Genomic DNA, 14523 nt, shown 5'->3' with positions numbered 1-14523 from the left:
CCCTTGGGAAGACCCTTATTTGCGGGGCACAGGGGAGCCATGGGCTCTGTTTGTTACAGGAACCATTCATTGGTGACCAATGAATCTGTTTGTTACAAGAACCACTCATTGGGAATGGTTTGGAAGCTGCAATTGCAAAAGAACTGAGGTTTACTACAGGTTCTCAGTAGATACCACTGGGTTTCAAACTATTCTGTTTCTGGAGCCCCCCATGGTTCTCTAAATGTTTGCCAGGTGATCTTCAGTGAGAAGAACTATGGTGGCAAAAACTTCCTGGGAAACAGTGCCAGCTTCACATTCTAGAGCAGGGGTGGTCAACCTATGGTGTGCCAGATGTTCATGGACTACAATTTCCATCAGCTCCTGCCAGCATGGTCAATTGGTCATGCTGGCAGGGGCTGGTGGGAATTGTAGTCCATGAATATCTGGAGCACCATAGGTTGGCCACCCCTATTCTAGCGGGACCTATGAGCAGGATATCTTTCTACATGATTCCTGGGGACCTAACTGTGTGTTATTTTTCCTATGGAGGTCAGGTGGAAGGACATATGCTGAAGTTCTGCATTTGTCAGTTGTACACAGGTCATGGTTTGTCAAGATCATGTGGAGAGGAGGGTCAGATCTTTTCTCTATGCTCCCCCCCCCCCATCTGAAATAGCCCCAGGGGACCATTGTGGAAGTGGATTGAAAGTGCATTATTCTGCATGTGCAGAAGGAGCCTTAATTGACCAAATGCGTAAAGTGCCCTCAAGTCACAACCAACCTATGGGATCCCCATAGGGTTTTCAATGCAAGAGATGAACAGAGGTGGTTTACTATTGCCTCCCTCTGTGTAGACTTCTTTGGTGGTCTCCCATTCAAATATTAACTAGGACCAATCCTTCTTAACTCAGGCTAGTCTGGGCCATCCAGGTTAATAAAATATCTGTGCACATATAGAAATTCCCACTTGGTGTCTAAATTTCTGTTAGGAGGGTATTGCTCAGCTGATGCAACACTTCTGAGAAATCCTCTTCTCTGTTTACCTCAGAATGTGGGCACACATGTAACAGGGCCTCTGGGTCCAATTTTAACTGAGGGCATCAGATATGTCCTCAGAATCCTCTCTAAAGTACACGAAATCCTGAGTCAGATGCTTAGGTGTACTTCAACAGGTGAGTCAATGTGGGAACCGGCCCCTCAAGGTAGAAAATTTGAAAACAGATGCCATATTTAGAAAGACTCACAACAGAAGTTTTACAGCCGGGTCCTGACTCGGCTTTTTGGGCCATTAATGTTTCAGCTGTTTGTAAATGAAAGAGGCAACCTGGTTAGTTTCCAGTTTGAGTCTCCAAGGCAGCCACTCTAAAAAGCACTTAGGAAGTTTAGAAAAAAAGGAGACCTATATAAACGTTGGAGTTTCCCCTGCTTTTTGCACTTCTGTTATCCAACTGGCTCCCATAACTGTCCCAGGATAAAGTATGTTGATTTGGTAAGGAGGAATTCTGAACAGGATCCTGGGGCCCCCCTGAGTTGTGTTTTCATTACTTTACATTTAGGGTGAAAACATACTTGAATAAGAAGAGCTCTTGTTTGGATCTGCATTGTCCTGTCATTGGTATATTGAGTTGGGGTCTTTGACAGTATGAAATGACTTCATGAGGCACAAGAAGTCATGGATATGGTGTTTGGTCATTGTTTATGTTTATGTTTATTTTGACCCTGATTTTCTCCCCAGTGAGGATGTGATGCATCTTGCAGGGCGTACTAGCCAGGAGGACATATGGGGTCAAATGTCCCTGGGCTGTGGCCATTTAGTTACACGGGGAGTGGAAAACTGCCAATGTGCATGCCCTTATAACTCTGCAAATGAAAGAAATGCTTTAAAAATAGGGAAGGGCTATGACCGCAAACTCTGGACTGGACAATTCCTGGAGATCTGGGCATAGAGCTTGGGTAGGGGAAAGGGCTCAGCAGGAAGGTGATGCTATGTAGCCCTCTCTCTGAAGTTGCCATTTTTTAAATCTCTCTGGAGATCTGCTGTAATTCTGTATGAACTGCAGGAACCAGCAGGAAGGGCTTTCTATCTGAAGATTTGAGGACCCAAAACCCTTCAACCCTCATTTGCTGTAGATCTGAGGACACATCAGTTCAACCTGTCTCTGTAACAAAATAAAAATCCCAAGCTTTGACCACTAGAGGCAGTGTGATTTAGTAATAGATTGGGAATTTGTTTGTTCCAGCAACTGTAATCCCATTAAGATTTATCAAATGTTTTATTTATTTTAATTTGTTTAAAATCAATAACATCTATCAGGTCTTCACACTTTTATCACATTCCTCTTCTAACAAGCTCAGGAAAGCATTAATATTTCCTTATTAAGGACATGTTTTTTCTCATACAACAGTCAAGACCCAAGGTAGGCAAACAATAAAAATAAAATACAGACACATTGATGCTGAACTGATTAAAACATGTAGATAAAAGCAGGTAATTAAAGATATAATTAAAACAGGTTATTAACAGAAGTAAGCCATTCAAGCTGCCCCATAAGGCCTTTTAGAGAATTCTGTCTGAACATAGTTTTATTTACCTGCATTTTATCCTCACAGCAACCTTGTGGGATAGATTAATTTTAAATGTCTAGTCCAAAGTCGCCAAGGTCACCAAATGTTCTAGATGTCTTTCTGAGTAGAGATTTGAACTCAAGTCTTCTAATCTTAGTCCAGTGCTGTCACTATTGTATCATACCAGTTTAGCATTTGTGATCTTACTCATGGTTTTAGGCTTGTCTCATATTTTTTTTAAGTTGGGGGGAGGTAGTTACAGAGGTGGGATCCAACCAGTTCTCACCACTTCTCTAGAAGTGGTTACTAATTTTTTCTGAGTGCCGAGAAGGGGTTACTAAAGCAACCTCCCTGCCCAAAAGGGACTGGAGGTGCGTGTGTGCGGCGGTGCCACTGTCTGCTATGAACTCCGTTAGACCTTGGATTCTTTTGTTTGTTTCTTCCTCAGCATATTCCTTAGTGTCTACATAATCTTATATTTGGCTTCCTAGACTGTACACTCTTGGAGGTGAATGTACCATCTGAGCTCTTGGGCAAGGCAGGGACACAAGAGAAACAATAATAAAGGCCACAGGGGCCATAGGTCACAGCTGAAGCTTTGCGGGGGGGGGGAGAGCAGATTAAATGGTCAACATGGTCAGCAGCTGATGGCCTCTGACCTTCGACCAGGCCAAACCTTTGGTTTCATTAGGCTCAGCTACAGTATTCATCCCCACAGAAGTGCTGAGCTGGGAAATTACATTATATCCTAAATTTAGGCATATTTGTTTCTTCTCTAACATTTGTAACTGATCCTCTGTTTATTTGTGAAGACTAGAGTCCTCTTAAGTTCTGTTGCTTGAGAAATTTTTCATTCTATTGTCAAATGTTTTCACATCTGGAATCAACTGGCTGTTGTGGGTTTTCCGGGCTGTATTGCCCTGGTGTGGTAGCTTTTGCTCCTAACGTTTTGCCTGCATAGATGCACATCACACCAGGGCTACACAGCCGCCAAATGTATCATTGTCAGTGCTCATAATTTCCAACAGGACCATCTCTGGGAGTTGGATCCTTTCCTTTATCTCTTTTCTTTTCCCTGATCTTTGTTTATTTTTGATTGAGGTATGATGAAATAGTCGAAGACCCTTTTGGCACTATGTGTGTGCATGCATGTGTGGGTGTGTTTCAAGGACATAGACACATTATAAAGGTCATTTAACACATTATAAAACATGGCAATTAGAGATGTGAAAATACCTGGCAACCAAAACAGAGGATCCATTGGTAATGTTTCAGCTGGGCTTCGAAAACTGCAGCTGACGGGCTGGTTGGCTCCCTCCCATTTGCTGTGACAAAGAATCAGGATGGAGAAAAGCTAATCAGGAGACCAACGTGGGGAGAGAGGCGTGTTATTTAATTAGCCGTACAATGCTCTGGCTTAGAGGCACGCGGTGCTTCTAATGGAAGGAGATAGACGTCCGATAGTCCTTTTAGCCAGGGCTAATTGTTAGGAAATAGCAGGGTCTTTGTTCAGGCCCGGCATGGGGTCTGTGATCTCGCTGAGCCTAGGGGGCTGCCCCTGCTTATAATTTTAGATGGATTCTATTCAGGGCGGCTCTGCGGCGTAACAAGTTGAACAGCGGTGGCATTGTTGAGCAGCCAGGATTGCCGTCCAAGAAAACCACCCCAAGAAATCCAAACGCATGTCGAGGCGAGTCTGGCTTAGACTTGAAAAGCAGAACTGCCAAGCGGAGGCAGTCGGAAAAGGCTGCCTTTTTTCTCCCTCACCCCCTCCAAGGGTGAATGGAAGCAAAATGGAACACACACTGCAAAGATCTATTGAGTGGAAGAGCTCGATTCGAGTCCAGTTGCACCTTAGAGACCAACATGATATTCGGGGTTTAAGCTTTTGAGAATCAAAGCTCCCTTCGTCAGGTATCTGGGATTTGGAGACCTGACCTGGACAGCCCAGGCTAGCCTGATCTTATCAGATCTTAGAAATTAAACAGAGTTGGCTGTGGTTTGTACTTGGATGGGAAACCACTAAAGAAGTCCAGAGCTGCTAAACAGAGGCAGTGGTCAACCCCTTCTGTTCGTTTCAGGCCTTGAAAACCCTATGGGGTCACCATGGATTGGCTGCAGTTTGAGGGATTTGGTGATGGTGATTGGCTGAGCTGCTGCTATGTCACAGAAGGTCTCCCAGTGAGCTGCTTTGATCCTAGAGAAGATCAGGGCAGTTGAAAGGAAAGGACAAGAGAAAGAAGCAGCATGTCATGGAAGTAGGAATATGATCTTGAGAAGATATTGAGCCAAATGAAGGGAGTAACACAGTGGGGCAAGAAAGGGAAGGGAAGGAGACAGAATGAGCAGAGAGAAGGGTTGCAAATGCTGTGGGGCTGTGGTTACATGACTAGCACTGTAGGCTGGCACAGTTAGCCCTCTAGTAACTGGTAGCCGAGCAATGACCTCTGGCCTCTGGGCTCTGTTTGTAGCCTTCCGGGGACACCTTTTACATCCCTGCATGAAACAGGATGCTGGGCTGGATGAACCCTTGGCCTGATCCAGCAGAGCAATGAATCAACCTTTATTGCCGTCATAGACCAGCATAAAGTAGATAAGATATAATTAAAAGGGTAAAAGATATTAAAACTATAAATAGATCTCGAACAGGATCTACTGAGAAGAACTCTGGGAACACGCCCTTACTATGGCATCTGATCAGACACCAGGATTGCTCCACAGTGACACCCACTTTTGGCTTTCAATGCTGTGGTAGGCCCAACCACCAGTGCCCTAATTAAATTTCAGATGGCAAAGCAATGGCTTAGACCTATGATAACTAACCGGTTTGTTTTGACCCAGACCTCATTGTCTGAGCATGAGGCAGGATTTGTCCATGGGGGTGGGGGGTGGGGAGGGGACACCAGATGACACAGCATGTTGGTAATTGGTTGGTGGTTGTTGGGAGACTGGCAGATGGAACAGGAATAAACACTTGGCCTCAACCAAAGGCCTGGTAAAACATCTCTTGCAGGCTCTGTTGAACCCTGGTGTCTACTGACAAAGAATTCCACAAGGCTGGAGTCAAGGCTGAGAAGGCCCTGGCTCTGGCTGAGGCCACATGCATATCCTTGGGACCGGGGATCACCAGTAAACTTTTGTGCATGACAACTGCCATGTTGGGAATAATTCCAAGTTTATTTTAATCCATTCCATTTGCAAATTACTTCTTATATATTTCTTGCTTGGAGGTAGATGTGTGTTTTGTGATTGTGATGCCTTTTCTTTCTTTCTTTCTTTCTTTCTTTCTTTCTTTCTTTCTTTCTTTCTTTCTTTCTTTCTTTCTTTCTTTCTTTCTTTCTTTCTTTCTTTCTTTCTTTCTTTCTTTTTCTTTCTTTCTTGCTCCTGCACCTTTACAACTTGGCATGCAACAATTTAGCAAGGTCCCCCCCCCCTTCCTGAAGCTAAGTGGTAGGAAAAGTTTCTGGTGTTACACTGCAGCCTTCTAGGGTCTCAAGAGAACCCACAGGGCAGCTAAGAAGATAGACACCTGGATTTGTGTTCAAGCTCAGGAGCCAGAGATCATTTTTCTGCAAACTCCACACTTTCTCGCTGGAGTGTCACAGAAAGATGTGGAATTCCAGCTCTCCAGCACTGATCTTTGCTTCTTCCTGCCACTCCGGCTTCTTGCGCTGTCCCATTGGACTCTCCGTCTGTGCTTGCTGGCAGTTGTTTCCGTGAGAACCTTCTCCAGGGGGGTGCTGCTGACAGCCCAGGCCAACCACTCAGCTCTTCAACAGGCAAGGCTCCAAGGCCCTGCCTTTGTCTTCTGCTCCAAGCATTGTTGCTTACTGTGGGGCTCATTCTGAGATGCTGAACACCACTGAACACGAGGCACGGCCAGGCGCTTTGTTCCGGCCCCTGGGACCACAGATGCACTTGGACGGCAACATCCTTCTCATATACAGGCCACAGGTGGCTGCGTAACCAGACCCACCTCTTCTTCCCTCCTCTTTGGTCATCGCAATAGACCACTCCCCACTGAGTGGGGAAGGACACCTCATGAGCGTGTTTGCGTAAGTGCTCATTCATGGCCCAGGAAGTTACAACATTCCAATGCAATGTTTTTAAAAGGAGAAGACAATTGGCTTGTGGAAATTGCATCACAGCTTTCTCCTCCCAAATTCCATCCTCAAAGTCAGCTGTTTCGTTGACTTTCATTGGGGAAGAATTTCCTCTGCACGAGCGCACGCACACGCACGCACACACACACGTAAGGCTGCCAAGAGACTCGAAGGAAAGAGAACTGGCCTGGCCTGAGGTTTCTAAACAATTTCTTGATTTGCACAAACCAACAAAGTGTGTTCAGGGCATGGAGAGGAACAGGATGCTCAAGTAAGGCCAGTAGGTCCGGCTGTTGTTAGAGGCACAGAAGCCCATGCAAATAAAAAATCGGCTGCCCTGGACCCATCCTTTTCTTTGTGGTCTCTTGGCTTCCATGCCAGTATCCCTTCCATCCGCCAACTTCCTTACAACCTGACAGGTGGAAAGGAAAGGCAGTGGAACAACATTATTTACAACCAAAAACATCCAGTGAATGAACATGAAAGAGATAGGAATGAATCCCATATATTGTCACGGACTCTTAGTGGCTGACCTCATTGGAGTTATTCTTTTTGCCATTCCAGATTTCCGTTTTGATAAAACAGAATCATGTCTTCCTTTCGCTGCCAGCCTCAAGGCATCTCATAAGCATTTTCTGCAGGGAATTGGCAGCCTGGAAATAGATTATGTGACATACTCAAGATAGTTTGGCAAACTACCTTGAAAGAGGCATTCTGACACTCAAAAGTGTACAAAGATTTTTTTTTTCTCACATGCTTGGGGCAGTGGGGAGGGGGGAATCATCCAGTGGTGGGATTCAAAAATTTTAGTAACAGGTTCTGATGGTGGTGGGATTCAAACAGTGGCATAGTGCCAATGGGGCTGGGCAGGGCACGACAGGGGCGTGGCCAGGCATTCCAAGGGTGGGGCATTCCTGGGCGGGGCTGTGGCAATCAGACAGGGCGTGCACACCCCAGGTGCAGTTCCCCTTCGCCCCGCCTCTAGATTCAAATAATGACTGTTTAAAGTATTAAAAAAGCAATATACCGAAAGGTAGTGTATTATTTCTTTTTTTATATAATTATATTGGTTGATTTTAAATAATAACATAAGGAGAGAAACCAAAAACTGTTTACAATTGTTAACATACTACAAACATATCTAATTGTCTCTCTCAACCCCCCAACTAAAACATCCTATATTGCCTCCCTCCTTCCCATATTTCCCTCCCTCCCTACTTTCTACTTCCCCTTCAGATTCCTATAACTACTTTATCTATTCCACTTGAAAGAAAACAAAGGCCATTTCCGCACGGCCCATAAACGACGGCCTGGGGGCGGTAAAAATGCCGCCCCCAGGCCGCCGTTCGCACAGGCGCCGCTGCTGCAATGCAGCAGCGGCGACCTGAATGCGCTTCCCTCCCCCCAGGGAGGCCTAACAGCAACCCTTTAAAGGGTTGTTGTTGGGGAGGAAGCGTCTTCCCTGCGGCGTGGTGCGAACCGCACCGCCGGGAAGACGCCGTCGCCCTCCTCTGTTCTACTCACGATGTCCCTGCGTTAGGTGCGCCTGCTGGCCGTCCAGACCCCGCCCACACTGTCCTCCGACCTCCAGGGGTGGGAGGGGCGAAAGCGTGGGCGTGGCTCCGACGACCAGCTTAGGCGATAACGAGGACAGGGTTTCGTCATTAGGTAGAAAGGAGGAGGGTGAAGAGGCGGAGTTCGATGCAGGGCCGCCTCTCACGGCGGCCTCCAGCCGGCAGCCTGCTTTCGCACGCTTGCGTCGCGACCGGGCTCGCCCCCACGCCGCCAGCACTCTTGGCGGTGGGGAGCATAAGGCAAACCGTCTTGAGGAAACTTGACCTGTACAGAGATCCAAAATCCTTAATCTAAAAGAGTAGTTTAAACTCCTCTCTTTCCAATATAAATTTCAAGGGGAAAAAGAAAATGAAAAATCTTTACCTATAATACTTTCCCAACCTTTATACCAATGAACAAAAAAACCCAGCATTACTATATATTGTATTATTTCATACAGTTCATACACACGTGTGGGGGGATGCCATGATTTTGCATCCCCCACTTGACGAGATTTGTTGTACCCAGGGACAGAGATTACCCCCTTGCCCCTAGTGGAGTTAATCATTAGTAACTGGTTCTCCGAACTGAGAAAAATTTAGAATAGGCTGCATCCCACCTCTGGAATCATCTGCTAAGTTTCTGTGGCTGCAAGGGGGCTGCAACTCTAGTCATAACCCTACCTGTAGTCATCTTCTTCTAAAAGAGTGGCATACTGCAGTAGTGTGGTCAAAGCTCTGCTCACGACCTGAGTTCGATCCCGACAGAAGTCAATTTCAGGTAGCCAACTCAAGGTTGACTCAGTCTTCCATCCAGCCAAGGTCTGTAAAATGAGTACCCAGTCTGCTGGGGGTAAAGTGTAGACGGCTGGGAAAGGCAATGGCAAATCACCCCATAAACATAGTCTGTCTAGTAAACGTTGTGATGTTATGTCACACCATGAGTCAGTAATGACCTGGTGCTTGCAAATTTACCTTTTACAGACGAGTCTGTCTTTTGGATAACCTATTCATCCTTTGCTGGTATGAACTGAACTGTCAGAAGACTGAGTGGGAGGGAATGTATGGTTGAGTAAACTCTAATGCTTTAGTTCTCTTTAGCTGCATTAGAACAGGAACACTGCTGTTTTCCTGTTATGTGGAATTCTCAGTGTCTATATATTTCTAACCCTTAGACCCATCCATACCTGCTCCGTCACACCTATTTGCATTCTTCACAAGTCAACACCTTTCACTTCAAGGAAAAGGATGGCTTGTCCAGAACTTGACAGAGCGTGGTAGAAAGTCCTGTCAAATTTGTGAACAACTTATGGCAACTTTGTAGGGTTTTTAATTCAAGAGATGAACAAGGAATAGTTTGCCATTGCCTGACTCTTTGTAGCAGCTCTAGATTTCCGTGGAGGTTTCCCATTCAAGTACTAACTGGGACCAACCCTGCTCAGCTTCCAAAATCTGACAAGATCAGGCTAGCCCGGACCATCCAGGTCAAGGTATTTAGGAGAGCAGTAACCAAATCAACTGTACACAGTACACAAGTTGCAGGTATTTGTTAGTAAGACTTTAAAATGTAATGTATTGTCGAAGGCTTTTACAGCCAGATTCAACTGGTTGAGGTGGGTTTTCCAGGCTGTGTGGCCGTGGTCTGGTGGATCTTGTTCCTAACATTTTGCCTGCATCTGTGTGTCACTAGACAGTGTGTAACAGACTTCTCTCTGTGATACACCTCTGAAGATGCCAGCCACAGATGCAGGCGAAGGAACAAGATCTACCAGACCACGGCCACACAGCCCAGAAAATCCACCACAACCAGTTAAATTGAATGTCCTTCAGTCCAGAAAGCCTTGCTTCTGCATACACACAGAGTAGCTTGTTCAACATAGTAGAAGGTTTTCTTGAAACAGTGGCTTTGCCTATTCTTCCTCCTGTGCAATGAATAGTGATGGATTTTTAAAAACCTGTGGCCACGCAGTCTCTTCCAAGTGTATACATTTTGGAAACTTAATTAAAAGACTTGCACACATTCAGAGAGCCCCCTAGACTTCTCTAGATAGGGGCCACAGAAAGAGAGAGAGAGAGAGAGGCATCTGTGTGCATAAAAATAAATTCAGTTCAAGCCTGCAGAATGGGATTTTATAATATTTAAAAATATGATAGCAAAAATCAGTTCTGTACCTAAAGGTTGTTTATAAACTAAGCAAAAACCAGCCTGCTCATGTGATGTGAGAAGGTAAGACACTCTCTGTGTGAGAACCACAGGGGAAAAAAATTACAGGTTGTTAATTTTTTTTTTTACAATGATGCCAGTAATTGATGCTTTTGTGAGTCAGATGTTCCTATCTGTGTTTTGCCGTTTGTGGTCTTGGTAACAATAAAATATTTGATGTGCAACCCAAGACTTTCCTCCTGCAATGACATTCGTAAAGCGCAGGTGTGATCAGATCACTTATTTTGTGACAGACTCACAAACTGGGGGTTGGGTTTGGCACTGTGTACTTTGCACTGTATCTGTAGGGGAAAGTTAACCCTTCTGAACAGTGGTGGGATTCAAATAATGTAACAACCGGTTGTTTACAAGCACCATTTTAACAATCAGTTCTGCTGGTGCGAACCTGCTGAATCCCACCACTGCTTCTGAAGTAAAAAATCCCCCAGTTGCTACCATTTGATTGATTTGGGATATGCACCCCGCACTCTTCTCTAGATTATGACGTCTGTAATACTTTCAGGCCTTATCTCTTTAGTGCCATTAATGTTTTGGTTGTTATTCAAAGGGCTTTTGGTTGTTGTTCTTCTTCCTCCACCAAAATGGCAAATACAGAATAAATAATACCATGCCTGGGATATCCACAACAAAGGCACAACCAACAAGAGGGCAGGAACTAAGAAGAGCTTTCTGGGATAGATCAATGCCCCATTTAATGTAGGGTCTGACTTTCCTCAGCAGCTAGTCTGATGTCCCCAGAAGGCCTGCAAGCATCTAGTCCAAGGCCATTCCTTATTACTGTTCCCCAGTGACTGCCACTTGAAGCTATTCTGCCTCTGAACATGACAGCCATCCATTGGGCCATTGTGGATAGTATCTGTTAACAAAGACTTATCCTCCATGAATCTGTGTAATGCCCATTTCAAGTCATCTAAGCAAATGATTGCTGCTGTACCTTGTGGCAGTGAGTTCCACATGTCAAAGAGGTCCTTCCTCTGAACATGGCAGCCATCCTCTGGCCATCATGGATAATAGCTGTTAACAAAGACGTATCCTCCTTGAATCTGTGTCATACCCGTTTCAAGTCATCTAAGCAAATGATTGCTGCTGTACCTTGTGGCAGTGAGTTCCACAGATCAAAGAGGTCCTTCTTCTTTGTTTTGACTTAACTTCCCCTCAACTTTGTTGGGTGACTGGAAATGTTAATATTATGAGAGAGGAGGGGAGAAGGTCACCCAGCGAATCCGACACCTACACCATACTAGCCATCTATACAATGTTTGCTCTCTAGTCCAGCTGTGGCCCTTCAAATCTCTCTCCCTGCCCTGTAATTTTTAGAAGCTCAATTACATGTCAGGGAATCTGGTCTTTTATCTCTAACGTCATGTGCAATTGGCTGGGATTATAATCCTCCTGTGTTCAGGACTGCACAGCAAAGAAGCAGTGGGCGATTGTGGTGGGTTCCATGAATGCAAAGGGCTGAGGGTAGGCATTCAGATTTCTCTGCCTTCCTACCTACGTTCAACCACAAGGACTGGGGGCGCCAGAAATAATAATTGAGAGGGACTAATTAATACTAATAATCATCAAGAGGGGCATAATTCATGGTGAGATTAATACAGTGTTTCAGATCTCAAATCAGAATAGCTAAAGGACAGCTTCTCCCTCTGGCCTCCCATTCCGCCCTCCCCCCAAAGCTGTTTGATCTGGGTGTGCCAACTCCGTGGGTTTTGCTCCGGATTAAGTAATGCAGAGTAAAAGATTTTTTTGCCTGTAGTCCGGATGGGACAGCCTGCCCCATAGGAAGGGCGGGGGCAGATCCGATTCGAAAAGGGCCCGTGGCTGCTCCCTGGTCGCCTTTTCCCCATGGGAGGGGGGGGGGGCAGCTTGGCCGTTTGAAGCCGGCCGCCGGTGGAGGGGGCGGGCCGCTGTCACCGAGCTGGGGCCGGCCCCTTGCCTCCCTCCTCCCCTCGCCGCTCGCAGCCCAGCCCGGCTCGTTACTGGGCTGGGGAAAGACGGGGGTGGGTGGCAGGACCTGCGCGCCCACCGATCGGCGCCAGAACCGCCCCGGTAGCCAGCAGGGAACGCGGAAGGGAGCGCTTCGGAGCCCGTCGGGCCGCGCCGCAGGAGGAGGAGGAGGAGGAGGAAGAAGCGGCGGGGCGAAGCGAGAGCTCCAGCCGAGCCGGGTGGGGGTTTGGCCGTCGCGCTCCCGGCAACTTTACGCGCGGCGCGGGCGCGCTTGCCTAGCCGAGGGAGCCCCCCGGAGCCGTTCCGTCCCTTGCCCACCATGAAGGCGGCGGTGGACCTGAAGCCGACCCTGACCCTGATCAAGACGGAGAAGGTCGAGGCGGACCCCTTCCCGTCGCCCGGTAAGGCGCTCGCTTTGGCGAGGGGGGGCGTTTGGCGAGGGATCGCGGCTGGTCGGGTTCCCTGCCGGGGGAGCGGCCCCGTTTTCGGAAGCGCCTTCCTGTGTTGGGCGCCCAGTGACTGCTGGCTGACCCCTGGGCGAGGCGGCGGCGGGGCGGGGGGGATCACCCAGCAGTCACGGGGCCCCAAAACCACGAGGGGTCACCCTTGCGGAGGGAGGCTCGGGGGAAGGGCGCAAAGACCCGGAGGGGGTCCCGTGCGCCCTGCGCCTTCTCCCTGGTTCCCATCCTCCCAAGATGCGCTTTGTGGGACGAACCTGGGGAGATCTCAGGACTTTGGGGGACCCTCAATATAGAATCCCCCGCCCTAGAAAAGTCTCTGCCCGCCCCCCCCCTTCTCCTTTGGGTCTGCCGCTCCATTTGCTTGTGCGCACCGCACAGCTGTGGAGTGTGGGAGCGCGAAGCAGGGAGGTTGTGTGGGCCGGAGCTGAACATACCTCTCTCCCCTGCTTCCAACTTGCATGCGTGTTTTTTTTTTTTTAATGGCGGTTGGGATTTGCTGAATGCAGCACATTCTGGTGATGCCAAGGAGCAAATTTCGAGGAAATTGACCGGGGGGGGGGGGTGTCAACCCCTGCATCCAAGACCGCTTCGTTTGAGCTTCTCCTAATTTTTCTGTATGTTGCTTCATTTGGAAACTCAAATGGGCGCCCTTTACTTAACCCTTCAGTCTCGGGTTTGCTTTTGTGGTACCCTGCGGACTTGTAAACCCCTGCAGCCCGTCACTCAATCTTACCGCCAGCCTACCTCGCAGGGTTGTTGCGAGGCTAAAGATACCCCCCCCCCGCGCACTATGCGAAGCTCCCGGAAGCTGGGGTGGGAGAACACGGAGAGAATAAACGCTGGGAGCGAATCCACATGCGAGCATTTAAGAGATGGGAGGGGGATAAAATTCTTAGTTTCATTGCCCAAGTGCAAATTCATCCCTCCTTTTAAAAAGATACTTTTAAAACACACCCAGAGACAACTCTTGGACTTGTTTTCTCCTGTCAAGTGCCTATGTGTTTGAGCAATAAAAATGATATCCTTTTTTGGGGGTGGTTTTCCCCTTTAAGAATGTGCTACCATCAGATCTGCATCCCCTGAGACTGTGTGTAAAGTTTTAAATATCTCATCAAAGATTTTTATCAGTGTGCTGCAGCGCTGTTGCTAAACTGTTCTCTCCCCCCCCCCCACCCACCTACCCAAGGGCTGAGAAAATTGTATGACGGAGGGGAGGGGGAGGCGGGTGCCTGATGTTATCTCCAGAGATGGTTTCAGTAACATGTTACAGTTACCATCATTAACTTCTAGCTGTTCTGGTCTGTGGTTAACAGGAAGCCCAGTCCAATGCTGCACACTCTCTAACCTCAGATGACTCAAGAACTGGCCCTCGAAGACAAACCCTTCAGCCTTCTGGGGAAGGGGTTGGCTTTTTTTGGGGGGGGGGGAGCGTGATGCTCTTGGTTTTGCAAAAGAATGTAGCAACATTTACGAGTGGTGGTGGATTGGGTTAAAATCAGCACTTCCGTACTCTTCCCCACCCAGCGTCCTAGTCCGTCTGTTTTCTTGGGTGATTCAATAAACAGGAGACCTTGTGGTGCCTTGAACACATTTTATTCTAGTTTATGATCTTATGGAGAGCCAGCGTGATGTAGTGGTTACTGTTGGGCTGCTGATGGGACATCCACCTTTGAATCCCTGCTCAGCCA

At 47.4% G+C, this 14523-nt stretch overlaps 1 protein-coding gene across 3 annotated transcripts in view; it reads left to right on the top strand.

Annotated features, from left to right (window-relative positions):
• The window catches only part of ETS1 (ETS proto-oncogene 1, transcription factor), a 103904-nt gene that overhangs the window by 34518 nt on the left and 54863 nt on the right, over nt 1–14523 (top strand). Inside the window, exon 1 of one of the 3 annotated variants that reach the window (XM_048512728.1) lies at nt 12401–12775. The exons of the other annotated variants lie outside the window; for them this stretch is intronic. Coding sequence (XP_048368685.1) covers nt 12694–12775 — 82 coding nt within the window. The 5' untranslated portion in view covers nt 12401–12693. Of the gene's footprint in view, nt 1–12400; nt 12776–14523 lie in introns of those variants that run through there. 3 annotated transcript variants of the gene reach the window in all.

This window comes from Sphaerodactylus townsendi, linkage group LG12 (genome assembly GCF_021028975.2).
Source record: "Sphaerodactylus townsendi isolate TG3544 linkage group LG12, MPM_Stown_v2.3, whole genome shotgun sequence".
NCBI classification, from domain to species: Eukaryota; Metazoa; Chordata; class Lepidosauria; order Squamata; family Sphaerodactylidae; genus Sphaerodactylus; species Sphaerodactylus townsendi.
Note: the sequence above shows the minus strand (reverse complement) of the source record. Positions and strands in the feature narration are given on the sequence as shown.